Raw genomic sequence first — 25,650 nt, 5'->3', positions numbered from 1 at the left:
CATCTACCAAAACAATATCATCTGCAAACAACATGCACCATGGTACTACATCTTAAATGTGTGCAGTGAGTTCGTCCATAATTAGTGTAAAAAAATAAGGACTTAGAGCTGATCTTTGATGAAACCCTATCTTTATTGGAAATACTTGCTACTCCACTTGAAATCATTACTCTGGTTGTTACATCCTCGTACATATCCTTAATTAGTTCAATATATGTTATACTAACACCTTTCTTTTCTAAATTCTCCATATAATCTCTCTTGGCACTCTATCGTAAATTTTTTCTAAGTCAATGAACATCATGTGTAGATTTTATTTTTGCTCCTGATATTTTTCAATTAATTGTCTAAGAAGATGTATAGCTTCTATTGTCGATCTTTTAGGCAGGAACTCAAATTGATTTTCAATCACCGTGGTCTCATTCCTTAATCTTTTTTCTATTAATTTTTGCCAAAGTTTCATGATATGACTCATTAGTTTAATATCCCTATAGTTTGTACAATTTTGTATGTCTCCCTTGTTCTTATATAAGAGAACTAGAGTACTTATCCTCTATTGATCAAATTTTTTTTTTATTTTCAATATTGATCCTGTCCGAACCGGGAATCAGTGGACGCTGGGCACGTGGCGCTTCCTGCTAGATCCTCGAATGCTCCGGTGAACCTGCAACGAAACCGAGCCGGGAGGGGTGTCCCGGCGACGGCCCTCCGACGCTCAAGTCAGGCGAGGAATAACAAAAAGGTGGCTTCAAGATGAAGATTTTTCATACCTCCAGTGGAGAAATGGAAGCCTTATATAGATTTCTCAAAGAAGCCTGGGCGTGCCAATCAAAGCAACCACCTGCCTTTGACCATGCCCAGGTATGAGTCTGTCAGAAGGGCCATGTCTAAATATGGATCTGTCAGGGAGACGTCCATGAGACCATACTGCTACTGTATCAGCCTCTCCATGATGTGACGGCAAGATCGTGCGATCTTGTGTACGGCCTAATCATTAGACATGCTTCGGCTGACATCTCATATCCTGAGTCGAGCGCATAGGCCGCTTGACCCCCTTTATACCCTCGCCCCTATTTTGGCCGAACGGACAACCCCCTCGGCCCTTGGCCCCTGCCGATCGGACTCCCGCTCGGCCCTTCGGTCTTCCTGCCTGGGCGTCGGAAACATGAGCCCATGGGTGGGTTTATCTATAGCTCCGTTCGGACCTACCCATCCGCTCGGCTCGGCCATCCACCGCACAGCCTTTCATCGGTTCTCAGGCTGAGACCCTTCTTACTGCCGGATCACTTGCCTTCCCTTCAAGTCTAGTCGAAGGAGGCAGCGAGTCCGACTGACTGGACTATATGTATTCGAGCGGGCTGTCGCCTCCTTTCCGTAGCTTATATTCTTTCTTTAGCCGTTCGGCCCTTATGCCGGATTTAGCCGCTCGGCTCTTCGTTTCGGATGCCTCGCTCAAAGTGGATGTTGGCTTGTCTAAATCTTCTCGAAAATCGCGCAAATCCCTTCCATTAAGTCGCAGCATGCGCGGTATGACGTGCATTAATTGTGCCTAGTGGCAAGACGCCACGTGGCTCTTCTCGCGTGGCGTCGATGCTTAATACGATGGGACGCGATTGCTTTGAAATAGAAGGTCGGATGACGGCCTCGTCCTTTGTGACCTGCATCCGACGGCGGAGGCTACCCAGCCTCGGCAGTATAAGTCCCCCGCCTCCTTCCTTCGCCGCATGCTTGCTTGCGCGCTGCCTCCTGCTTCGTCCTGTTGCTGCGGCCTTCGGCGACCCAGTGTCTTTCTTAAGCGGCGATCACCTCCTCGGTGATTTTTCCCCCCGTTTCCTTCCCAGTGAGTCTTCTGCCTTCACTCAATAGGTCTTCCCTGCTCATTTCGCTCCTTTCGTTTCCCTTCCTTTGATTTCTTTCTGAGATGGCGAGTTCCTCCGAACCCGCTGTTAACATTTTGGGCCCCTGGTACCTGACCATGGAGAGCCGATTCGATGAGGAGCATGCCCAGCGCCTTGTTCGGACATACGGGCTTCCTGATGAACACGAAATAATTATAGCCGGCCCGACCGACCGTCCAAATGACCCGCCGATCGGCTCCATTTGTTTCTTTTTAGACCAATTCCAGGGCGGCCTTAGATTTCCTACCCATCCATTTATTCTGGAGGTTTGCATCCCGCTCGGCCAGATTGTGCCGAATTCCTTTAGGTTGCTGAGCGGGATGGTCGTCCTCTTTAAGTTGCACAGTATTCCTCTTGACCCTAAGATATTCCATTTCTTCTTCTACCCCAAACAATCCGAGCCGGGCACTTTTATCTTCCAAAGTAGAATAGGCTTTAAATTTTTTGATAACATGCCGACCTCCAACAAACACTGGAAGGAGTTTTTCTTCTTCATCCGACTTCCCGATCGGCCAGCCTTCCGCACCCAATGGCAGACCGCCGTGCTGACCCAGCCGGAGCTCGGCAAGTTCAGAAGTAATCCAGCCTATCTTCATGCGGCGAACTGGTTGTCCGGCCAGCGATACAAGATCGACCAGTTGCTCCTGAAGGGGGTGCTATATATTTTCGGGTTATCTCCCGTTCGGGCGAATCTCCCCTTCCGCATGAGTAAGGACTCTTTACTCTCTTAGTCTTTTTTGTCTAACTGATTTTAATTTCTTTCACTGCAGCTGATGTCATGTGGCGCTCCAAGGCTACCGCTCACTTGAAATTGAAGTCTGTAGAAATTGAAGCGGCCACCAAAAAGGAGCTCGCCGAGCGGGGTTTAATCCCTAGCCGCCCGGCAGGTGCAGGAGAGGGAGGGGCACAATCCGCTCCTGAAACAGAAGCTGCCTCATCCGCTTCAACGGCGGTTGAGGCGGAAATCGATCCTGTTTCCTCGGCTCCCGCCGAGCTGGGCGTTCCCCAGGTTGGAGATCCACCTTTGGAGGTTCGGCGGAAACGTCGAAGAGACCCCCGCCTTCCGCCAGCACAAGAGGGGGAACCACAGGCGCCGATCGGCGTAACTTCGCCCGACCGCACGCCATCCCGGATCGGGACCCCTATGGCTTCGCCTGCCGCACAGTCTTCTGGCTCTCCTCCCCGACCTCGCCGCCGCTTACGTCGGTTGGGCGAAACTTCCACCATAGGGGAGTCCTCGCATCAGGCGGCCGCGACTGAAGAAGCGCCGTCCGGCCACCCTACCATCAAGACTACCCTCCGATTCCCATCGAAGGAATATTTACTGTCTGCCGATCGGCCATCGAGCCCCGTTCACGAAATAACCCTGACTGGTCCGCTCGCCAAACTCTTCGAGGACGCCCAGATTCAGGTGGCCCTTATGACGCCCAAGCAGCTCGGCGATAACAATATGCAGCAGGCCACTCAGGTAAACCCCTCTTCATTCCCGTGTCATGCTATTGTTTGATTCCTGACATCATTATTTCCCTTACAGCGCTGGGCTGAGCAAATTGCCACTAGCCATCGGCTAGCCGAGTTGGAGGGCCTTCTGGAAAAACTCCAAGTGTCGGAAGGTCCCACGGCCGAGCGGGAGAAACAAGCTCTTGGGGCCGAACAGAAGAAGGCTGCCGACCTGGCTGCTGAGGTAGCTCGGCTAGAGGACTTGGTGAAGAAGCGTGACAAAGATGTGAAGCGTGCCGGTAGCCGGAAGAGGCAGGCGATCGCTGACCTGGACAGAATGAAAGTAGATGTCCATGCGCTAAATCAGCGAACTAAGGATCTGGAGGCCCAGCTGAACGCCGAACGGGAGGTCCGTTCGGCTGAATGCACAAAGGCTGAAGCAAACTTGAAGGCCCTCCAAGATTCCTTAACTGCTTCCCGGGCGTTGCTCAAAAAATATAAGGAGGGAGAGCCGAGTCGCCTAGCTGTAGCGCGCCAAGAATACATCCACTCAGAGCGATTTGGTGAAAAGTTTGGTGGCAACGTCTCCTCAACCTTCCTCGAGGCGGTCAAGGTCACCACGGCGTACTTCAAGAAGGGGGGGCATCTTCCTGCTGACCTGAGCATTCCTCCTCCCGAACTGGCGGCCATGATCGACGACATCCCGGACACCTTTTTTAATTTTGAGGATCCGGAGTGATGTGGGTTATTTCAAGCACTTTTTGTACTTCCTCCGCTCGGCGGATGTGAGATTTTTGTACGTGCCGTTCGGCATAATTTTTCTTCTAATGAAACGATGCCCCTTTTCCTGTCTTCCTACTCATTGTCCATAATATCCTTCTGTTTGCTTAACATTAATGCTTGTAAAATTTTCGCCAGTCGTGCTCTTAAACTTTCTCCTTCACGCGTCCGATCGGCTTGGCTCATTGCATAAAGTGCGAGTGAGCAGACCTACTCGTTCTGCACGTATCCTGCTTGCGTGAAGTCAACAAACGCCGAGTGTCGAAGGACCAACCCCCCTTCGGGCCTAAATGCTTTAATATTTATAGTTTTCGCAATTTCTTACTCCGATATTCGTTCTTCCGCTTGGTATATTTATAGCCGATCGGCGCGGCTTTCGATTTTTAACGACGGTGCTCGTCGGCTTTCCGCTCGGATTATTTATAGACGCCGGTCCGTCTCTCGATTTTTAACGACGGGGCTCGTCGGCGCGGATATTTATAGCCGGTCGGCGCGGCTCTCGATTTTTAACGACGGTGCTCGTCGGCGCGGATATTTATAGCCGGTCGGCGCGGCTCTCGATTTTTAACGACGGTGCTCGTCGGCTTTCCGCTCGGATTATTTATAGACGCCGGCCCGTCTCTAACGACGGGGCTCGTCGGCGCGGATATTTATAGCCGGCGGGCTCTCGATTTTAACGACGGTGCTCGTCGGCGGATATTTATAGCCGGTCGCCCTCGATTTTTAATGACGGTGCTCGTCGGCTTTCCGGATTATTTATAGACGCCGGCCGTCTCTCGATTTTAACGACGGACTCGTCGGCTCGGATTATTTAGTCGCCGGTCTGCCTCTCGATTTTTAACGACGGGCTCGTCGGCGCGATATTTATAGCCGTCGGCGTGGCTCTCGATTTTAACGACGGTGCTCGTCGGCGCGGATATAGACGCCGGCTCTCGATTTTTAACGACGGTGCTCGTCGGCTTTCCGCTCGGATTATTTATAGACGCCGGCCCGTCTCTCGATTTTTAACGACGGGGCTCGTCGGCGCGGATATTTATAGCCGGTCGGCGCGGCTCTCCGGTTTAATGTCTGGGCTAGACGGCTTTAGGGCTAACTCCTTACCAGGTCGAGCGACCTTGGCCTTCCATTTCGCAGAGGATACCCTGTGCTATCATCCTTCTACTTCCTGCATCGCAAGTGCCTAGGCGACCGAGGAGCATATACAGTTACATTTAGCGCACCTTTCACCCAGTGCGGAGAACGTATTCCTGGCCAAACGGCTCAGGGTCTGCTTCGTCGAGCATTTTTGCTAAGATAATTTACCGCCGTTCGAACGGTACAGGGCCTTCGACCCACGATAACGTCTCATTTTCGCTCCTTTGACTCTTCATTTCTGCATTTCAAGCATTCAGTCGAAAAATGAAGTACACTGAGTGATTTACAGTGATACACCTTTCATCCCGCCCGGTAAGGCTGGAGGTGGTTCGCGCTCCACGGTCTATCTAGCTGCCGACCGTCCTTGTCTTCCAAATAATATGCGCCCGAGCGGAGCTTTTCGATGACTCTGAAGGGACCGGCCCATGGAGCTTCAAGCTTGCCGACGTCGCCGACCGGCTTGACTTTCTTCCAGACAAGATCGCCGACCTGGAATGATCTGGGAATGACGCGCCGGTTGTAAGTTTGCTTCATCCGCTGGCGGTATGCCATCAGCCGAACGGCTACCTTCGCCCTCTCCTCTTCTACCAAGTCCAGCTCCGTGTTTCTTCGTTCGGCGTTGTCATCATCGTAGTTCTGGATCCGGATTGAATCAACGCCGACTTCGACTGGAATGACGGCCTCACCGCCATATACCAAATGGAACGGTGTGACTCCTGTCCCTTCTTTTGGCGTCGTTCGGATGGCCCACAAGACGCTCGGCACTTCATCTGGCCAACTTCCCCCCAAATGGTCGAGCCGAGCACGCAGAATACGGAGAATTTCCCTGTTGGCGACTTCAGCCTGACCGTTGCTCTGGGGATAGGCCACAGACGTGAAATGTTGCTCAATGCCGTAGCTCTTGCACCACTCTTCTAACATTTTCCCTGTGAACTGCCGCCCGTTGTCGGACACTAGTCGGCGGGGGATGCCGAACCGACAAATGATGTGTTGCCAGATGAATTTTTTAACCATTTGTTCAGTAATCTTTGCGAGCGGCTCGGCCTCCACCCACTTGGAGAAGTAGTCTACCGCCACTAGTAAGAATTTCCTCTGCCCGGTCGCCATCGGAAATGGACCCACAATATCCATTCCCCATTGATCAAACGGACATGAGATGGTTGATGCCTTCATCTCCTCTGCCGGTCGGTGGATGAAGTTATGATACTTCTGGCATGAAAGGCATGTAGATACTGTCCGAGCGGCATCTGTTTGTAAGGTTGGCCAAAAGTATCCGGCCAAGAGGATCTTCTTGGCCAACGAGCGCCCGCCCGGATGTCCCCCGCATGATCCTTGATGTACTTCCTGGAGGATGTAAGCTGAGTCTTCCGAGCTTACACATTTCAGCAAAGGACGCGAAAAAGCTTTCTTGTAAAGCTGATCTCCGATGAGTGTAAACCGACCGGCTCTTCTTCTGAGGAGCCGGGCTGCATATTCCTCAGATGGTGTGGTGCCCGAACGGAGGAATTCTATAATAGGTGTCCTCCAGTCACTTGGAAACGTGAGGCCTTGCATCCGGTCGACATGCGCCACCAGCAGCGTTTTTTCAATTGGTTGCTGAATGGCGACCGGCGTTATTGAGCTCGCGAGTTTGGCTAACTCATCGGCAGCTTGGTTCTCCGTTCGGGGGATCTTCTGAATAAGCACCTCTCGAAAAGTAGCTTTGAGTTTTTCAAAGGCCTCAGCGTAGAGTTTGAGCCGAACACAGTTGATTTCAAAGGTGCCGGAAAGTTGCTGAGCGGCCAACTGCGAATCGGAATAGAGTGTCACCCGACCTGCTCCCACATGCCGTGCTGCCTGCAGTCCAGCTATAAGGGCCTCATACTCTGCCTCATTGTTAGTAGCTTTGTAATCCAGCCGAACGGATAGGTGCATCTTTTCTTCCTGAGGTGAGAGTAGTACTATTCCGATCCCACTTCCGAGCCGAGTGGAGGATCCATCCACATATATTCTCCACATAGCTTCCAGCTCAGGCCTTTGCACTTCGGTCACAAAATCAGCCAAGGATTGGGCTTTAATTGCCGAGCGGGTCTGATATTGGATGTCAAACTCGCTTAATTCTGTCGTCCACTTGATGAGCCGTCCGGACGCTTCTGGATTCAACAGCACTCTTCCGAGTGGACTGTTCGTCCGGACAATGATGGTGTGAGCCAAGAAATACGGTCGCAGGCGACGAGCGGCTAGAACCAAAGCAAAAGCCAACTTCTCGAGCCCGGTGTAACGAGACTCAGCGTCTTTTAAAATGTGGCTCAGAAAATACACCGGCTGCTCTTCGTCGTTCGCCCTCACAAGTGCTGAGCCTACAGCATGCTCAGTTGACGATAGATACATATAAAGTGACTCACCCCCGCTCGGCTTGGCCAGCACAGGCAGAGAATTTAGATATGTTTTCAACTCTTCAAATGCTCGGTCACACTCTTCATCCCACTGGAACTTAGTGGCCTTGCGCAGGATCTTGAAGAATGGCAGGCTCCGGTCGGCGGTTTTGGAGATGAATCTGGACAATGCAGTTATCCGACCGGTCAACCGTTGTACCTCCCTTGTGTTTCTAGGAGGAAGCATGTTTTGCAGAGCTTTCACCTTGCTGGGGTTGGCTTCAATTCCCCGCTCGGTCACTATATATCCCAAGAAATGCCCTCCTTTTGCTCCGAACAGGCACTTCTGGGGATTCAGCTTGACTCCATATCTGCGCAGCGTTCGGAAGGTTTCTTCCATGTCCTTGCAGAGATCTACCGCTCGGACGGTTTTAATAAGAATATCGTCCACATAAACTTCCAGATTCCGCCCGATCTGCTCCCGGAATACTTTGTTCATCAAGCGTTGATAGGTGGCCCCGGCATTCTTCAATCTGAACGGCATCACTTTGTAGCAATAAGTGCCGTCGGCCGTCACGAAGCTTACTTTTTCTTGATCTTCCCGGGCGAGCGGCACTTGATGATATCCTTGGTAGGCGTCAAGCCGTAGAGTCCACCAGCTGATCTATCCGGGGCAGAGGATAAAAATCCTTGGGACATGCTTTGTTCAAGTCCCGAAAGTCGATGCAAACTCTCCACTTGCCGCCCGGCTTGGAGACCAATACTACGTTGGCCAGCCAGCTCGGGAACTGCACCTCGCGTACGTGGCCGGCCTTCAGAAGTTTTTCTACTTCCGCCCGGATGATGGCATTCTGCTCGGCACTGAAATCTCTTTTTCTCTGCTTTATCGGCCGAGCGTCCGGTCGGACATGTAACTCATGCTGCGCTATGCTCGGCGAAATTCCGGGCAATTCATGTGTCGACCAGACGAAGACATCGTGATTTCGTTGGAGGCATTGGATCAGCTTCTCCTTCTGTTCTTCCTCCAGATCCGAGGCGATAAAAGTCGTGGCCTCCGATCGGGTTGGATGGATCTGAACTTCCTCCTTTTCATCATAAATTAAAGCAGGAGGTTTCTCGGTTATGACGTGTACCTCGATTCGGGGCGCCTTCCGAGCGGAGCAAGCTTCTGCCCGAATCATCTCTATATAGCACCGCCGAGCTGCTAGCTGATCTCCAGGCACTTCTCCTACTTGGTCCTCCACCGGGAACTTTATCTTCTGGTGGAAGGTTGAGACAACCGCTCGGAATTCGCCGAGCGCCGGTCGTCCCAAAATGACGTTGTAGGATGACGGAGAGTCGACCACCACGAAGTTTATTGTCCTGGTCCTCCTGAGCGGCTCTTCTCCCAGCGAGGTGGCTAGCCGGATCTGCCCGACCGGCTGAACTTCGTTGCCCGTAAACCCGTAGAGCGGGGTCGTCATGGGCAGCAGCTCGGCTCGATCAATTTGCAACTGATCGAACGCCTTCTTGAATATGATGTTGACCGAGCTCCCTGTGTCAACAAATATGCGGTGAATGGTGTAATTTGCTATTACCGCTTTAATGAGCAGCGCGTCGTCATGGGGCACTTCTACTCCTTCTAAATCTCCGGGCCCGAAAGTAATTTCCGGTCCACTTGCCCGCTCTTGGCTACAGCCGACCGCGTGGATCTGCAGCTGTCGGCCTGTTGGAGTCTCTCCGGTCGGCCCTCCAGCAATAACGCTGATCTCGCCCCGGGAAGTATTGCTCCTGTTTTCCTCCTCCCGAGCGGACGGTCGGGACCGTTCTCTGGACGCCCGGCGATTCTCCCGTCTTGGGGATCGGTGCCGATCGGGCGTCTGGTGATGTCGCCTCTCGGTGCGGGTCCGGTCAGCTTCATAGGTCCTTTGTCTTCTGTCGATGGGAGGAGACCGTCGTTCGGCTCTCCTGGGAATGGGATTAGTCACGAAGGGAAGACTTCGACAATCCCTCGTGTTGTGCGTATCCGACTGGTGGAAGGAGCAGAACAGAGGGGTCCACTTCTTCTTCGGTTTGGGCCGAGCGGCAGCCACCTCTTGTACATGTGATCTGGCGTGGGGGGATCGAATTGCTTCGGCCCTCGGTCCTCTAGGTGGCTGCTGAGCGGCGTGCTGTTTCCGCTCGGCCTGAACAGGTGCACGCTCGGCTAGAGTTTCCTTTTTCCGAGCGGCTTGCGCTTCTTCCACGTTTATGTATTCGTTGGCCCGATGCAACATGTGATCATAATCTCGTGGCGGCTTTCGGATGAGCGACCGGAAGAAGTCACCATCTACCAGGCCTTGTGTGAAGGCGTTCATCATCGTCTCCGATGTGGCCGTTGGGATGTCCATTGCCACTTGGTTGAATCGTTGGATGTAAGCTCGAAGCGATTCCTTTGGATCTTGCTTGATGGCGAACAGGCTGACACTTGTCTTCTGATAACGCCGATCGCTAGCAAAGTGGTGGAGGAAGCCTGTTCTTGAAGCTTGTGATAGATCCGTCAGGCACCTCCGGAACCACCGCTGAGCCGATCCCGAGAGTGTGGTAAGAAAGACGCGCATTTCACCCATCGTGTATTGATGGAGCGTGGTAGTTATCAAACTTACCGATGATCATCCGGTCCGTTGTTCCGTTGTACTCGCCGATCGTCGGAGGCACGTAGTGCTTGGGCGGAGGGTCTCGTAGAATAGCCTCCGAAAATTGGCGGTTGGCCCGCTCGGGAGATGAGTCCGCCTCTTCCTTTCTTTCATCCCGCCTTGGTATTTCGTCCAAGAAGAACCTCTATCTCTTCGAGTTGGTGCGGGCGAAATAAGGCCGGTGAAATGCGACGGTAGCTGGAGGTGCTTCGGCCACCGACGCAGATGTCGCTTGTTGCTCCGTTCGCCGCTTTTTTTGTTCAACAAGTTTGCCCTTATCTCGACCAGGGCCGAGCTCTTCCTCGAAAGCGCCACCGTGTTTTGTCGTCCACCGTCCCATTGTTACCGATCGGATGCGGGAGCGTTCCCACGACGGCGCCAATTTGATCCCGTCCGAACCGGAAGTCAACAGACGTGGCGCTTCCTGCTAGATCCTCGAATGCTCCGGTGAACCTGCAACAGACGTCGGAGGGGTCCCGCGACGCCTCCGACGCCAAGTCGAGGAATAACAAAAGGTGGCTTCAAGATGAAGATTTTCATACCTCCGGGAGAAATGGAAGCCTTATATAGATTTCTCAAAGAAGCCTGGGCGTGCCAATCAAAGCAACCACCTGCCTTTGACCATGCCCAGGTATGGGTCTGTCAGAAGGGCCATGTCTAAATATGGATCTGTCAGGGAGACGTCCATGAAACCATACTGCTACTGTATCAGCCTCTCCATGATGTGACGGCAAGATCGTGCGATCTTGTGTACGGCCTAATCATTAGACATGCTTCGGCTGACATCTCATATCCTGAGTCGAGCGCATAGGCCGCTTGACCCCCTTTATACCCTCGCCCCTATTTTGGCCGAACGGACAACCCCCTCGGCCCTTGGCCCCTGCCGATCGGACTCCCACTCGGCCCTTCGGTCTTCCTGCCTGGGCGTCGGAAACATGAGCCCATGGGTGGGTTTATCTATAGCTCCGTTCGGACCTACCCATCCGCTCGGCTCGGCCATCCACCGCACAGCCTTTCATCGGTTCTCAGGCTGAGACCCTTCTTACTGCCGGATCAAATATCAAGTTAAATAATTTTGTAAGTTATTCAATACTTTATTTCCCTAAGCACTTCCATAACTCTATCGGAATATCATCTATGTACGTCTAAAGAGGAGAGGTTGGTGGGAGGGCTAAAATGAGAATTTCACATCACTTAACTATGTCGTTTGGTAAATATATAATTACGATATGCTTTTTGGGAATTTCTTTATTCTATGTACGTCTTTTGATAAATTTTCGATAAAAATATGAAGTTACTTGCTTAGTTCAGTTCAGTACAAACTCCATGGTGATATCATTGATGTTTCCTTGTTCCTTGGAAAATGGAGAGGGAAGAAATATGAATATAGAGAAGTTGGGAAAGAATACGGTCTTGACCCTGATGCAACTTGCAGGTCAAGTTTTTCTTGAGCACCATTATTTTTTAGTGCAGTAAATATAACAAGGTGCAATTGTTGAAACAAAATGTGTAGCGTGACAGTGTACAAGACAAATGAATCGAATTATAGTTTAAAGATCTCTGTTTTAATTTCCTTAGTTTTTTCAATCAAATTAGAGGTGTCGTAGATTAATTCACGAAAATATGCACCAGATCTTATTTCTCCAATTTTACCCCAAATTGAGTTTTTTTAAATGAAAAAATAATTTAAAAAACAGTTTGTAGAGAGATTTAATTACTCGAACTATATTTTTCAACACTTGAAAAGTTTAAACTGATAACTTAAGATGTAGTCAAATATAACATAGGTTTGTAATTCTATAATGCAGCTGATTTGTTTAAGCTTGAAAGGATCTACTTGAGATGCAATTAAATATGACATAAATTTGTAATTTATATAATGCAGCTGATTTATATATTAATTTATGCTATGAAAATTACAGAGAGCATAGAATGTGCCAAATGAGTTGAGCAAAAACAATGTAGTAGAATTACATCTTATAGATTACTTGGTTGTCTAGATCAACAAAGATAAAACTATAGAAACAATACAAAGTACTTGAAACACTGAAAAGGACATACAAGAACAAAAAAAAACAGAGAAAATATATCAAGTTACATTACTAATAATTTTCAACTATCAGCAGCCCTGAACAAAGTGAGTAACGAAAGGAACAAATTTACAGTATCAAGATACAGTGAAACTGCAGCCCAGATATATTGATCATAGGTAAATCATTTGATCAAATTGTCAGTGTCGTATATGATGTAGCCGGAAAACACCAATGCTGCCAGTCCACCGTATATCATCGTCGACAGTTTTCCAAGTGGAAATAGAACCTGGATAAAAAGATGATGCACCATGAGCTATTGAAGCATTATTCATTAAGCTAAATAGAAAAGCTAACACATGCTAATGTTCCTCTGTGTTTCCTTCTAACAACTATCCACAAAGCAATATATGCATACTAAAAGTGCAATAAAGTGTCAAATTTAATCTCAAACTAGGCATCAATGCATATATGTTCAAGAGAGGGTTCCAACTCAGAATCCAGAATGGCAGATATGTTGTGATACATTAAAATACAAGTTTTGGAATAGCACAGGCCCTTCAGATATGTCCAGAATTTGGTCATGAAAAGAAAAGGCTAATATTTAACGAAGAGAGACTTAGGGAGAAAGACATTAACTCCAATCAAAATAAATGGTCGCTTTCCAACTATCCAGCAAGTTACGTGAATATTTCATTTTCAAAACTTTGCTTATAAACGAAGTCACTCTGTGTAAGCATCTACAAGTGGGCAGTTTTAACAATCTCCTCAAACAAATTTAACAACTCTGAAATTTCAACTCCAACTGCAAGTGATATATAGAACCTCGTCCCTCAAACCTCCTCCTCCACCCCCCATTATCGCCTAGGTACTCTTTTGTGAGGTTGTTCCTGTTCTCTATGTTGCTGAGAATATTCAGGTTCCATGGATAGTGTTACGAGCTGAGAGTATACAGACATGCATGGACATGGTGATATATAGAAAGCTAATTCGAAAAACAAATGCAGAATAGCTATCACTTTCTAAGATATTGGTCTGCATATGCTAATGCTCCACTCGGTATTTACTTCAAACATTTTCCTCAAAGCAATATATGCATCAAAATGACTTTGGCAGATAAAAAAAAAGACAAACACATAGCTAAACTAAGACAGTTTAATGTCCTTGTATAACCTCATTCAAGGAAAAGACAATGCCCTTGTTTAATCTCATTCTTAGAGAGATCAAATATTTATAGGTGGCCCAGTGCCTGGCTCTTCCATCTTTTACTGGGTTATTTTTACATTCAATCTAGCTCTGTATGTTCACTGCATTAACAAGACAAAAGAAACGAGTTACTTTGTCAAAGGGAAAAAAATAAAAGAAAAAAAAAAGACACTTGTAGGAACTTTGTTAAGATAGCATCTTCAGTAGCTTTGAGTCTAAGGTAAACAATAGAGGCTATTAACTGCTAATTAATACATAAAACAACAATTAAACCTATTTTTTTCACAAAATGACCTATTAATTAGAATATTTAACTTGATCCCACGTGTTAGGAAGATTTGACTACTTTGATAGCAGAAATAACATAAAAGTGAGTATATGTGTGTGTTTTTATTTTTGCAAATACTGGAAGATCAATCTCCTAGCTTTTAAATATGGATCACAGTCTCAGTATCACATCTCTTATGTAAAGACATTTGATTCATAAATTAATAATTGCTTAAGGCAAAATGTAAGAGAAAACAAATATTTTCTTTATGCAATCTAATTTCTGAAACAAAGTATTGTGCAAAGAGGCGGTACCAATGAATAATAAATGTATAACTATTCTACTGAAAACAATAATATTGTGATTTTACCTCCATATTAACAATCTCAGCTCATGGAAAAAAGGAAGAGTGGGTCTCCATGGCTTAAGTATCTACTGGCAAAAAATTTTACAGTATGGACCAGACTTCTTAATCTCTGCCAAGTGACTTTCCAACTGCTGCTCCAGTGCCAGATGGCAACCTTCAAATTTTAAATCTGTGAGGGCGGGAGGTAACCCCTTCTCTGGCAGAGACTGAATTTGTGAGCAATTATGTATCCGCAAGAACTGAAGGGATGTAAGGGTGTATAATTTTGTTGGCAGGGATTGTAGATTCTTGCAATCGGAGAAATATAACGAATAGAGAGATGTCAAGCTTTGCAATGACTCCTGATCTTCCCTGTCAAACATTGTCACTTCACAAGAGGATGAGATTCTAAGATGCGTTACAGATGACAGTGAATTTTTTATGAGAGATTGTTTCATAAACGCCGTGTCATCAATATCTAACCTCTGCAGTGACAATTTCTCTGTTTGTGCCTCTCCTTGAGAAAGTAGAAGCTTGGGACATCCTGCAATCTTCAATTTCTGGAGGGATTTTATTTGTAGCCTTTCTAATCTCAACTCAGTGCAATTCTTAATTGTTACACTATCCAAATTAAGCAATTGTTCTACTGGTAAAGAAACTAGATTGGGACAATTGCTTATCTCCAAGTCACGCAATGAGGTCAGGTTATGCAGGCAGCCAGGCAGTGATTTGGAAAGATTTCCACAATCAGACAAACATAGCTGTGTAATTGATGGCGGGAGTTGGAAATCAATGTCCTGATCTTGTGTCATGCTCATGAGCTTCGGGCACTCTTTTATTGACAATGACCATAAAGAAGTAAGCTCTTTCAACCTTTTGACTGGCACCCACAACAGTTGTTCACATTTCTGTATATGAATCTGCTGTAGGTGGTGTGGTAGTAACCCTTGTTCTAGACTTGTCAAATTTGGACATTCCTGAATAGGCAACTCTGTAACAAATGCAGAATTAGTTATGCTGCTACATTCATCAATTGCTTTCCAGAATCTTGGAAAATCTACCAGCCCAACGTTATTTAATTTTAGGCGTGTTATTGAAGGAGGAAGGGGAGGTAACATCCGTAGCTTTTGGCAATTTGAAATATCCAGAAAATCCAAGTAGAGAAATAGATTTCTATCATTGGAGCAAAAGAACTCTTCCCATGCTGGCATGTCATCAAAACGAAGAGTATGTAATCTTGGAAAACAACTGTCTTCTTCTGCTCCTGCAAAGAATCTATCGCCTATGATTTTCACAGCCGGCAAACTCCGAATGCCAAGAGACTTGAGGCATGGAAGTTGTCCAAGATTTGGGAGATCCTCCAACATGGTAATGCCCTCTAGTACCAAATCTTCTAGTTGGGAGAAGAACTTGCAGTCTTTTGGATCGAATAATCTGTGTAAATTTTGGGTATGGACTGGAATTCTCCCAAGGTACAGGTACTTTAACTGTGATAGTTGCCCTATAACAGATAGATCATTCCAATTTTTACAATTTTGAAGTTCTAGAGTTTCCAATCTAGAATATACTTGTTTCTGTAGCCAATTGGGAGGTCTAGCACCATTATATCCTCTGATTGTCAACCATTGTAGGTTGTGATGTGGCTGCAGACCTTCAAGCACCTGCTCTGAGATGTGCAAATTAATGTCTAAATCGAATTCTTGCAAAGATGTCCATTCTAGCACCAAACTATCAAGGTGTTCTATACTCTTCAAATTTGCAATATTTGCTTCGTCCTTGTTCTCCACATTCTCAAGATTAGTTATGCATAGTCCTCCTTGGAGCTGTTTTAAACCGTTTAATTCAGCAAGTTTGTGTCCATTATCCTTGAGCACTTTGAAAAGAGATAAATTCTGAAGAGAAGTAAGATTCCCGACCTTTGTTATCCCAGGAATAAATTTGTCTGCTCCGGCAAGTTTTCTCAAGTTGGTCAACTTCATCATATCATGTGGGAGACTTTCTAAGTTATCACAACTATATAATACCAATGTTTGCAGATTATATAAGTCACATAATGACTGAGGCAACCTTCTAATATTGTTATTTCCGGATAAGTCAAGATAGCGGAGATGTATCAACTTGCCAATACTGTTAGGCAACTCTTCCAAAGCACAATTTTGTAATATCAATGATTGCAAATTGTACAAGTCACATAATGACTCCGGCAATCTTCTAATGTTGTAATTGTAGTATAACTTAAGAAAGCGAAGATGTATCAACTTGCCAATACTATTAGGCAACTCTTTCAAAGCACAATTCCATAATATCAATGTTTGCAAATTGTACAAGTCGCATAATGACTCAGGTAGCCTTTGAATGTTGCGATTGTATGTTAAGTCAAGATAGCGAAGATGTATCAACTTGCCAATACTGTTAGGCAACTCTTCCAAAGCACAATTTTGTAAGATCAATGACTGTAGATTGTACAAGTTGCATAATGCCTCAGGCAACCTTCTAATGTTGTAATTGTAGGATAACTTAAGATAGCGGAGATGTATCAATTTGCCAATATTATCAGGCAGCTCTTCCAAGGCACAATTCCTCAAGATAAGAACACGAATCTTTTTTAATTTTTCCAAAACACCACAATCAAGTATAAAACTCTTGCAAATGTATGATACTGACAACATTAAGGTTCGTAATTTATTGTAATGAGAGAATTCTGATAAACATCTTGCCTGCATACCTTCCTTCTCTACGTGCATTGAAAGATGACGAATGGTACTAGGAATTTCATGGGACTTGCCTTCTTCAATCCTGTAAGACTCGCCCACATATATGAGTTCTGCAAGATCATGTATGAGGTCATGCATTATAAATTCTCTATCCTTAGACTTTTGAATGAATGACCTGTTAACTAACTCATGAAAGTAGTTTCTTCCTAGCTCCTCCATTCTGATACTTCCTTGAGGCATTATGAATCCTTCTGCAATCCAAATCCTGATCAACTCAGATTCTGAAAATCTATAATCTTTAGGAAATAAGGAGCAAAATGCAAAGCATTGCTTAAGATGAGAAGGAAGATATTGATAGCTCAGTTGTAGCACTGGCATAATCCCATTTTCTTCTTGGGGTAGCTGCCATATTTCACTATCTAAAATGCTTTTCCAGTATTGCTCATCCAACTTCATGCTCAACAACCCTCCTAGAGTCTTTGCTGCAAGCGGCAATCCCTTTAACTTGCAAATCATCTTCTTCGCCATGGCTTCCAAATGAGGTTGATGAACTCCACTATTTGAAGAACCAAATGCACATTTCTTGAAAAATTCCCAGAAACTCTCCTCATCCAAACCTTCCAGATGAATGGCATCCACATCACCAACCATGTCAGCAATCTTCCTAGAGCGAGTTGTTACCAATATTTTGCTACCAGGCTTTCCAGACCTCAATGGTGCACAGAGGCTCTCCCATTTGTGCTTGTCCTCATTCCACACATCATCCAATACAAGAAGAAATCTCTCTGGCGTGATCTTCTCTTTGAGAACCACTTGAAGAGCAGGGAAATTCGGGACATTACACTTTTCCTTGGTTGTATACTCTATAATCTCTCTGGTCAACCTATCTGTGCAGAAATTTTCAGAAACACAAATCCAAATTCTAAGTTTAAAGTATTCTTCTATGCTACAGTCATTGAAGACTTCTTGAGCCAGAGTGGTCTTTCCAATCCCTCCAATACCGTCAATTGTCAAAACAGAGAATCCACTTTGGCCGAATGCAACTTCTGATTCCAACAACAAATCCTTGAGTTCTTGCAGCTCTTCGTCCCTGCCAAACAATTGAGGCTCGGTCGAAAAGGAGCTCGTGTGCCGGCTCGCCGGGGACATCAATTGTTTCTTTCCTCTATCATCTTCTGCGTCTAGCAAACTGTAAATTTTCTCAAAAGCAACTGAAATGTCATCTACCCTCCCTTTTATTTTCCTCACTCTCAGTACATCGTCGTCGTCATCATCCCCTTTTCCGAAAAGGCCACTGGTGTAACTAGAAAATGAAGTTTTTATCTTTTTGCTCGAAGGGGGAGTGGAGTAGGAGGAAGACGATGCTCGGTTACCAGCCTCATCTGCTTGTTGCTCGATCTGCTGCTTCAGAATTCTGTATTGGAATTCATCCAATAAGTCATCAGCATCGTAAGCAGCATCCTTGAGGTGTATCAGCAACTCCTTCAATCTCTGCTGCAGGCCCTCATCTTTGATCCGCAAGCTCTCGATGGTGCTGATGGTAAACCTGGCATGAGTGACAGAATCGTGCAGCTTCTGGAGGTCATGTTCAACTCCATGCTGCTCACCGAACTGTTGAACAGCGCGATCGGCGGCCTTCCCGACCAAGGCAGATATGAAGTTCTCCACGAGCCATCCCAAGGCTGTCAGCGCGAACCCAATCATGATTACTAGCTGTTTGATGCTTCCTTTTTCCTTGAGAAAAAAAACAAGAAGTTTACAAAGAAAGTGTGAGAAAATAACGGAGAGGAAAGCAAAGCATATAGTGTTGACTTTGGACGTCTTTAATTACGCATATTATCTGATGCGGTGAATGGATGTGAGGCCATTTGTACGAATGGGTATTTTGGGAATTTTACTGTAGCTTGTTTTGAGTGAGAAAAAAAAAAGTAGAGATCTTTTCGGCGACGGGGGCCTGGCGACGCCGAAATGGACGACTCCTCTCCTCTCATATGCGTGGTCACGCATCTTCTGCGAAGCCGTCTCCGCTGGATCTCTCCCGACGTCGTCTCTCTCATCGCCTATCAAAGAGGGCATGTCCTTAGGATGTGTTTAATTTAAATTATAATATATAATTTTAGTTATATGATTATTTGATAATCACATATTAAAATTATAGGAAATAAAACATAACCTAATGTTATTTTGTTCAATCATAAATGATGTAATAAAAACTTATTTATTTGGAGGTTTTAATATATAACCTACTTGTACATTTACTGCTAACTAATTTAATTTGCTATTTAGTTAAATTATTATAATATAAAATATAAAATCAAATTATTTTAATTTCTTTGATTTTAAAATAAAATATCCTTTTTAATAATCTTAAAAATAAAATATATTTTTTTTACATTTTTTTAAATCTTCAATAAAATTACTCTTCATCCGTTAACTTTGAACCATGTCTTTTATGTTTAAAACTTTCAAACTGTTCTAATAAGTTCTTGGCCACTTTGAGAATCGCAACACCACTAGAAAGCATATTTATTTATTTTTCTGTAATCTAAAAAACTTTTAATTAAGCATTTCTTTATATGAATATTATAGATGATAGTAGTTAAGAATCAAGTGTCATCTTGTTTTTTCATATCAAAAACTCGTTAAATTGCTTCTTAATACAGAGATTAGCTAACCTGGAGTTGTACTAGAAAAAACCTCACTGTTGATTTCTGAAAAACGAAGCAAGCACAAATTGCTACACTCAGTGGTTCATCACTAATAAACCAGAAGCAAAATCATGATTTTCATTTGAGAAAGCATAGTCAAATAGGCTACTACGGCACCATGACTGATTGTTCATCAGAGAAATAAGAATGTAGATATCAGAGATCAATATTTCTAACTGAAATAGCATAACTATTCCAACAATGAGTTAATCAGCTACCGGGATTCCAATATGAATGAGTTGTAATACTTCAGCATCGTTTGTGAACAATCTTGATGCATACTGCAAACCAGTCCTGAGTATGACACATAGGACAAGTCCTAGAACCATACCCCACTGTGTGTCATAATATAAAATTATAAAATAACTGTAGCATCTGAAGTAGGAAGCGTGAACATTGAGTTTTTAGAAAATGTCCCTGCAGTACACGTGATGCTGAAGATATTACTCTCGTATGATCATTTCTAGCGAATGCGCTTGCAAGTACTGCCTGCAACAAAGTTGATCTATCTCAGTACCCAAAATGAAAACTAGGAAGAGGCATCAAGAAGTTACAAAATTGACATAGTCAAACAAGTTCTTAAGGACAGTAGACAGGAAAATTGATGAGCTCAAGTGCTTGACTCAAGTTATACATGCATGTTTTGGAAAATGTCTTCATGTATCACTCAAGGGGATGACTTTAATCCAAGTAGAGAGAAATTGATCAATGTACAGAGTGTCACACAAATTAAATAGCAGGTACGTATAATGGCATTTGGAGAGAATTCTAGTGAGATTAGCATATAGGAAAAGCACAGACATAACGAAACCTATGTATGGATATGAATTACAACAACAGAGATTATTATGCATGATTACTAAATATCATACTTGTCGCTTTCAAATATCACAATGCACGAAGTTCCTTGCACCCATCAATTTTCTGTGTTAATTGCTAAATAATGCAAAATGGCAACACTATTGTATTGCAGCATTGACAAAACTTAACAGAAAAAGGTTAACTTTCAGGATACCAAGTCTTTTTCAATGAATCAAGTAGAAGATAAAAGAAACACAAAATGAAGGTGAAAGTAAAGGGGAAAAAATTGAAAGAATTAATTGTAAATGCAAAATACTTTCACTCTGCTATGTAGTAATCAGCAAACCATCAGCAAGAAGAGAACTTGTCGGCCAAATCTGCAAGCATATCTGGAATGCAGCCATGGGAACTGATCCTTCCCGTGCAGCCATTGAAGCTGCTAGTGTTACACAGAAAGTTGCTGCAATCACACGCAAAAGGAATAGAAAACCTGAAAGAAAAAAACAAACATTTGAAAGGGACGGGTTTGAAAGGGGGAAGTCGCTAGATCGTTGCGAGAGGGAGGAACGCTGCGTGTGCACGAGAGGGACGATCGTCGTAGAGAAACGCCGCTAGATCACCGCTTCGTGTGCGCGAGAGGGAGGATCGTCACGGTGAACCGCCGCTAGGTCGCCGCGAGATGGACCTGTGCTCGTGCGTGTTCGCGAGAGGAGGAGCGGCGAATAGGGTTTTTGTGAATCGGGGTAGGGCGTAATTTAATAAATCTGTAAGGCTATTTTTGTCTCAAAGGGTAAATAATGAAGGGTAATTTGGTCTTAAATTTTTGATTAACCAGTGAATCAAAGAAAACCCCAGTTTTATGGGGTTTTCTGATTCCGGGCTATATGCCCAAATTGCTGATGTGTCAGACATGTATCATAACTTAGGAATCATCAATTACCTAAACCAAACAAGGTTTTGGTTGATGACCTTGGATGGATAACCAAGGTTATCAAAGATAACCCCGAACCAAACACACCCTAGCAGTTTCATTAGGTCTGTCCAAATTGACAATAGAGTAATATATGATATTTACTATTACAAGTAAAAAATAGAAAAACTGATAAAATAAAAAATATATAAAATATAAAAAATAAATAAATATTTTTTATTACTCTATTGTCCAGATTGACAATAGAGTAATAAGTATTTACTAATAATAATTATTTTTTAATACGCCCCCTAAAGATGATGTCCTAGAAATGACACTAATCTTATTGCAAATAGCAAACAACCGAGTTCGAGAAAACAATTTGGTAAGTGCATCAGCCAACTGATTCTCAACAGAAATATGAGTAACTTGTAGTTTGGAGGCATGCACCATATCACGAACAAAGTAATAGTCAATAGCTAGATGTTTCATCTGAAAGTAAAAGATATGATTAGCTGAAATATAAGTAACATCCAAATTATCTGTGAAGAGCACAGCATGCGTGGTAACCGGAAGAAGCGGGTCTGTCAAAAGTGATTTAATCCATTAGATATCAAATGTCGCAGAGGCAATGTCGCGATATTCAACCTCAGTCGAAGAGCGCGCAACTGTACGTTGTTTGGTAGATTTATAAGAAACCGGATTAATACCCAGAAAAATAATAAATGCATCCGTAGAACATCGATCATCTGGATCTCCTGCCCAGTCAACATCGGAGAAACCATGAATAGTAAAAGGTGTATCCATAAGAAGACGAATGCCAAGATCCCTAGTACCATTAAGATACCGAAATAGGCACCCTAATGCGTCTCTGAAAGAGCATACATAAACTGTGAGAGTTTGTTGGTCAAGACGAGTCATACGGAGATGTTGTAAGCATCCAACCACTTGTTGGAACTTAGTCGCATCAAAAAACGAAGACCCATCATGTAAAGTAAGATGAGAGCCAACAGCAATAGGAGTGGAGACTGACTTTAACTCAAGCATGTTGTGTTTGGAGAGAAGATTAATGACATACTTTTGCTAAGGCAAGAGAAGACCATTTGAGGTTGGGCGAATCTCAACACCGCAGAAGAGGGAAAGAGCCCCAAGATTCTTAATCGCAAATTTTGCATGAAGTTTATATACTATTACATCAATCGAAGAAGCATCACTCCCTGTAATGATTAGATCATCAACATATATAAGGAAATAGATAAAAGTACAAGCTCGAAAATAAATAAATATGGATGTGTTAGCCCGAGATACGACAAAGCTAAGAGAGACCAAGAAAGCGCAAAGCTCCAGATACTGTTGGTGCAGGAAGCATCCGACGATCAAACCTATGTTTTGATTATGTCAAAGAGTTCAAAGTTAAGGTGTTTTGTTATCTGATATGTGTGAATGAGATTGCAGGAAAGTCCTAAGGTTACTTAGGCAAAAGTCCTAGCTGCAGTTAGGCAGGTGGAAAACCCTAGGGGGTGGTAATCCTAGGTCCTAGGGGGTGGTAACCCTAGGCGGAAAGTCTTAGCGGGTCGAAGCTTCGGGCAAAAATCCTAGGGGGCGGTAACCCTAGGTGGAAATCCTGGTGTCGCGAACCAGGTGGAAGTCTGGACAGGTCGTGGACCGGACGCCCAACATGAAGACTGGAAGCATCGGACGCTGAGCAAAAGTCCAGTCGGTCTGGAGGACCGGACTAGCATCAGGTATGCTCTCCTGAGTGGAGTAGGTGAGGACGCGTTCCCTCGAAAAGGGAACAGTAGGCGTCAGTTCGACCTAGGATTTCCGGTAGAGCTGTCAGACGAGCCAACCCGTGGCGGGGCGGGTCGGCCCGTGGCGGGCTAACCATTTGACAGGGTGGGGCGGGCCAAGCCGCCAACTTGACGGGTTGGGAAATTTCCAACCCAACTCATTCTAAGGCGGGTTGCGGGTTTGGCGGGCCAACCCGCGGGCCCATCAAAAATTAAAAATTAAAATAAAAAATATTTCATATCTTCAACATTTTACTTCGAAAAAGTTTTCTACAATTAAATGTATACATAAACATGTATTTTAAATATAAATGAACACAAATGAGTACTTATGTTGGATGAAAAGTACTATTTTTATTTCAAAATTATAACAAAGAAAGATAATAAATTAGCCTAAAACTTAGCTTACATGTGTTTTTCAACCCGCGGGCCAACCCAAGCCCGAGCGGGCCAACCCAAGCCCGAGCGGGCCAACTCGCGCCCGCGCGGGTCGCGGGCTTAGGCGGGTCGGCCCACGCTAGACTTGGGTTGATAAAATTCCAACCCAACCCGCTTAAATTGTTTGGCGGGGCGGGCCAATCCGACGGGCCCAACCCAAATTGACGGATCTAATTTCCGGTCGGAAATCCGAAGTCAGAACCGGATAGTCCTGAGACTGTCAAATACTTTTTTTTATTGGATTTATATGTGTGCTAACTTTGTCTTGCAGGGTATGTGGTTGTTTTGTGGATTAACACATCTTGCAGGGACGAAATAGACACTTTTGCCTCGGATGAACAGTACCCGAGGCGCTCTCCATGGACCTTGGAGGCGCCTCGGGTGCAAGGCAGAAGCTGGCTACATAGAGGAGCTGGAGGTGCCTCCATGGAGCTTGGAGGCGCCCTGGACTGCTGGTTGAAGGCTCCCTCAAGCAAATAAACAGCGGGATGCGAAGGCTTATCGACAGCGCAAAATCGGAGATAGCTTTTGGTTTGAGGCGCCTCCATGAGGGATTGGAGGCGCCCTCAACAGCTTATTTAAGGCTTCTTCGAACAGCAGCTTAGAACATCAATTGACAAGCAATCCTTCTGCGACAAGCTGCTAAAGAGACGTTCCGACTAAGGTACGACAAGTCCCCGACAACCTAGAGCTGCGATTTTACGATTTCTTGTTGTCGATATAAGTTTCCTCTGCATTTAATTGTAATCATTTATTGTACTGAATTTGCGATATTATAGTTGTTGCCCACCGAAAGCGATCAACGATCGTGGGCCTTGGAGTATGAGTCGTCTAAGGCTCCGAACCAAGTAAATACTTGGCGTCCCTTGTGTGTGTGTTTTCTTATTCCGCTTCTTTACTCATTACGATTTTCGATTACGAAAAGTGAAAGCCACGAGCGCTATTCACCCCCCCCCCCCCTCTCTAGCATGTCTCGATCCAATAGATACCAGGCACGCGGAGCCTGCTTCAGGCCATAAAGCGCCTTATACAAATAACACACATGATCCGGAAACTCAGCACTGCACATACCAGAAGGTTGTACCATATAAACCTCCTATTCAAAACGACCATTAAGAAACGCATTGTTGACATCAAGTTGGCGAAGAGACTACCCCCAATTCACAGTCAGACTAAGAACAATGCGCATTGTTATTGGATTAATAACAAGACTGAATATATCATAAAAGTCAACACCAAGACGCTAATAAAAACCCTTGGCAACAAGACGAGCCTTATACCGATCAATTGAGCCATCAGAATTATGCTTAATGTGAAATACCCACCTGTTACCCATAAGATTTTGGTCAGGCGAAGGCGGGACAAGAGTCCAAGTTTGATTACGTCGAAGAGTATTATATTCTTCATGCATGGACTGTACCCAATTTGGATCTTTGAGTGCTTACGTGACAAAGGAGGGTTCACAGGATTGTGGAAGACTAGTATGAAGAAGATACTTTGAATTGAGTTTGTAGATGGTATTTTTGGAACGAGTTTGCATGGGATGTTAGTTTTGATAAACGAGAGGGATAGAGAGGCGGTGGGCTAGACGGTCAGTCGGCACCAACACCCAATAATAAGAGGCAGTGCTGGCAGCGACTATGACAGCAGTGAAGAAGTCAGTTGCGGGTCAGGTTTTTCTTTAGCACCCTTATTTTTTTAGTGCAGTAAATATAACAAGGTGCAATTGTTGAAACAAAATGTATAGCGTGACAGTGTACAAGACAAATGAATCGAATTATAGTTTAAAGATCTCTGTTTTATTTTCCTTAGTTTTTTCAATCAAATTAGAGGTGTCATAGATTAATTCACGAAAAGATGCTCCATATCTTATTTCTCCAATTATACTCCAAATTGAAATTTTTTAATGAAAAATAATTTTAAAAACAGTTTGCAGCAAGATTTAATTACTCAAACTATATTTTTCGACACTTGAAAAGTTTAAACTGATAAACTTAAGATGTAGTCAAATATAACATAGGTTTGTAATTCTATAATGCAGCTGATTTGTTTAAGCTTGAAAGGATCTACTTGAGATGCAATTAAATATGACATAAATTTGTAATTTATATAATGCAGCTGATTTATATATTAATTTATGCTATGAAAATTACAGAGAGCATAGAATGTGCCAAATGAG

At 44.6% G+C, this 25,650-nt stretch overlaps 1 protein-coding gene across 2 annotated transcripts; it reads right to left on the bottom strand.

Moving 5' to 3' along the window:
- Positions 1 to 12,334: 12,334 nt before the first annotated feature.
- Positions 12,335 to 18,629, bottom strand: LOC122046258 (disease resistance protein RGA2-like). Of its 2 annotated transcripts, XM_042606872.1 has the most exons (3): positions 14,135 to 18,629; positions 13,464 to 13,597; positions 12,335 to 12,579 (listed from the first exon to the last, which is right to left on the bottom strand). In XM_042606872.1, exon 1 carries the CDS (start codon positions 18,526 to 18,528, stop codon positions 14,197 to 14,199), a length of 4,332 nt encoding a protein of 1,443 aa, XP_042462806.1. In that variant the 5' UTR covers positions 18,529 to 18,629; the 3' UTR covers positions 12,335 to 12,579; positions 13,464 to 13,597; positions 14,135 to 14,196. The 2 variants fall into 2 exon arrangements, with proteins under 2 accessions (XP_042462806.1, XP_042462812.1); XM_042606878.1 differs by lacking the exon at positions 13,464 to 13,597.
- Between the last annotated feature and the right edge of the window lie 7,021 nt (positions 18,630 to 25,650).

Source organism: Zingiber officinale, chromosome 1B (assembly GCF_018446385.1).
Source record: "Zingiber officinale cultivar Zhangliang chromosome 1B, Zo_v1.1, whole genome shotgun sequence".
Taxonomy (NCBI): domain Eukaryota; kingdom Viridiplantae; phylum Streptophyta; class Magnoliopsida; order Zingiberales; family Zingiberaceae; genus Zingiber; species Zingiber officinale.
The sequence above is the reverse complement of the archived record's forward strand: the minus strand, read 5'-3'. Positions and strand labels throughout refer to the sequence as shown.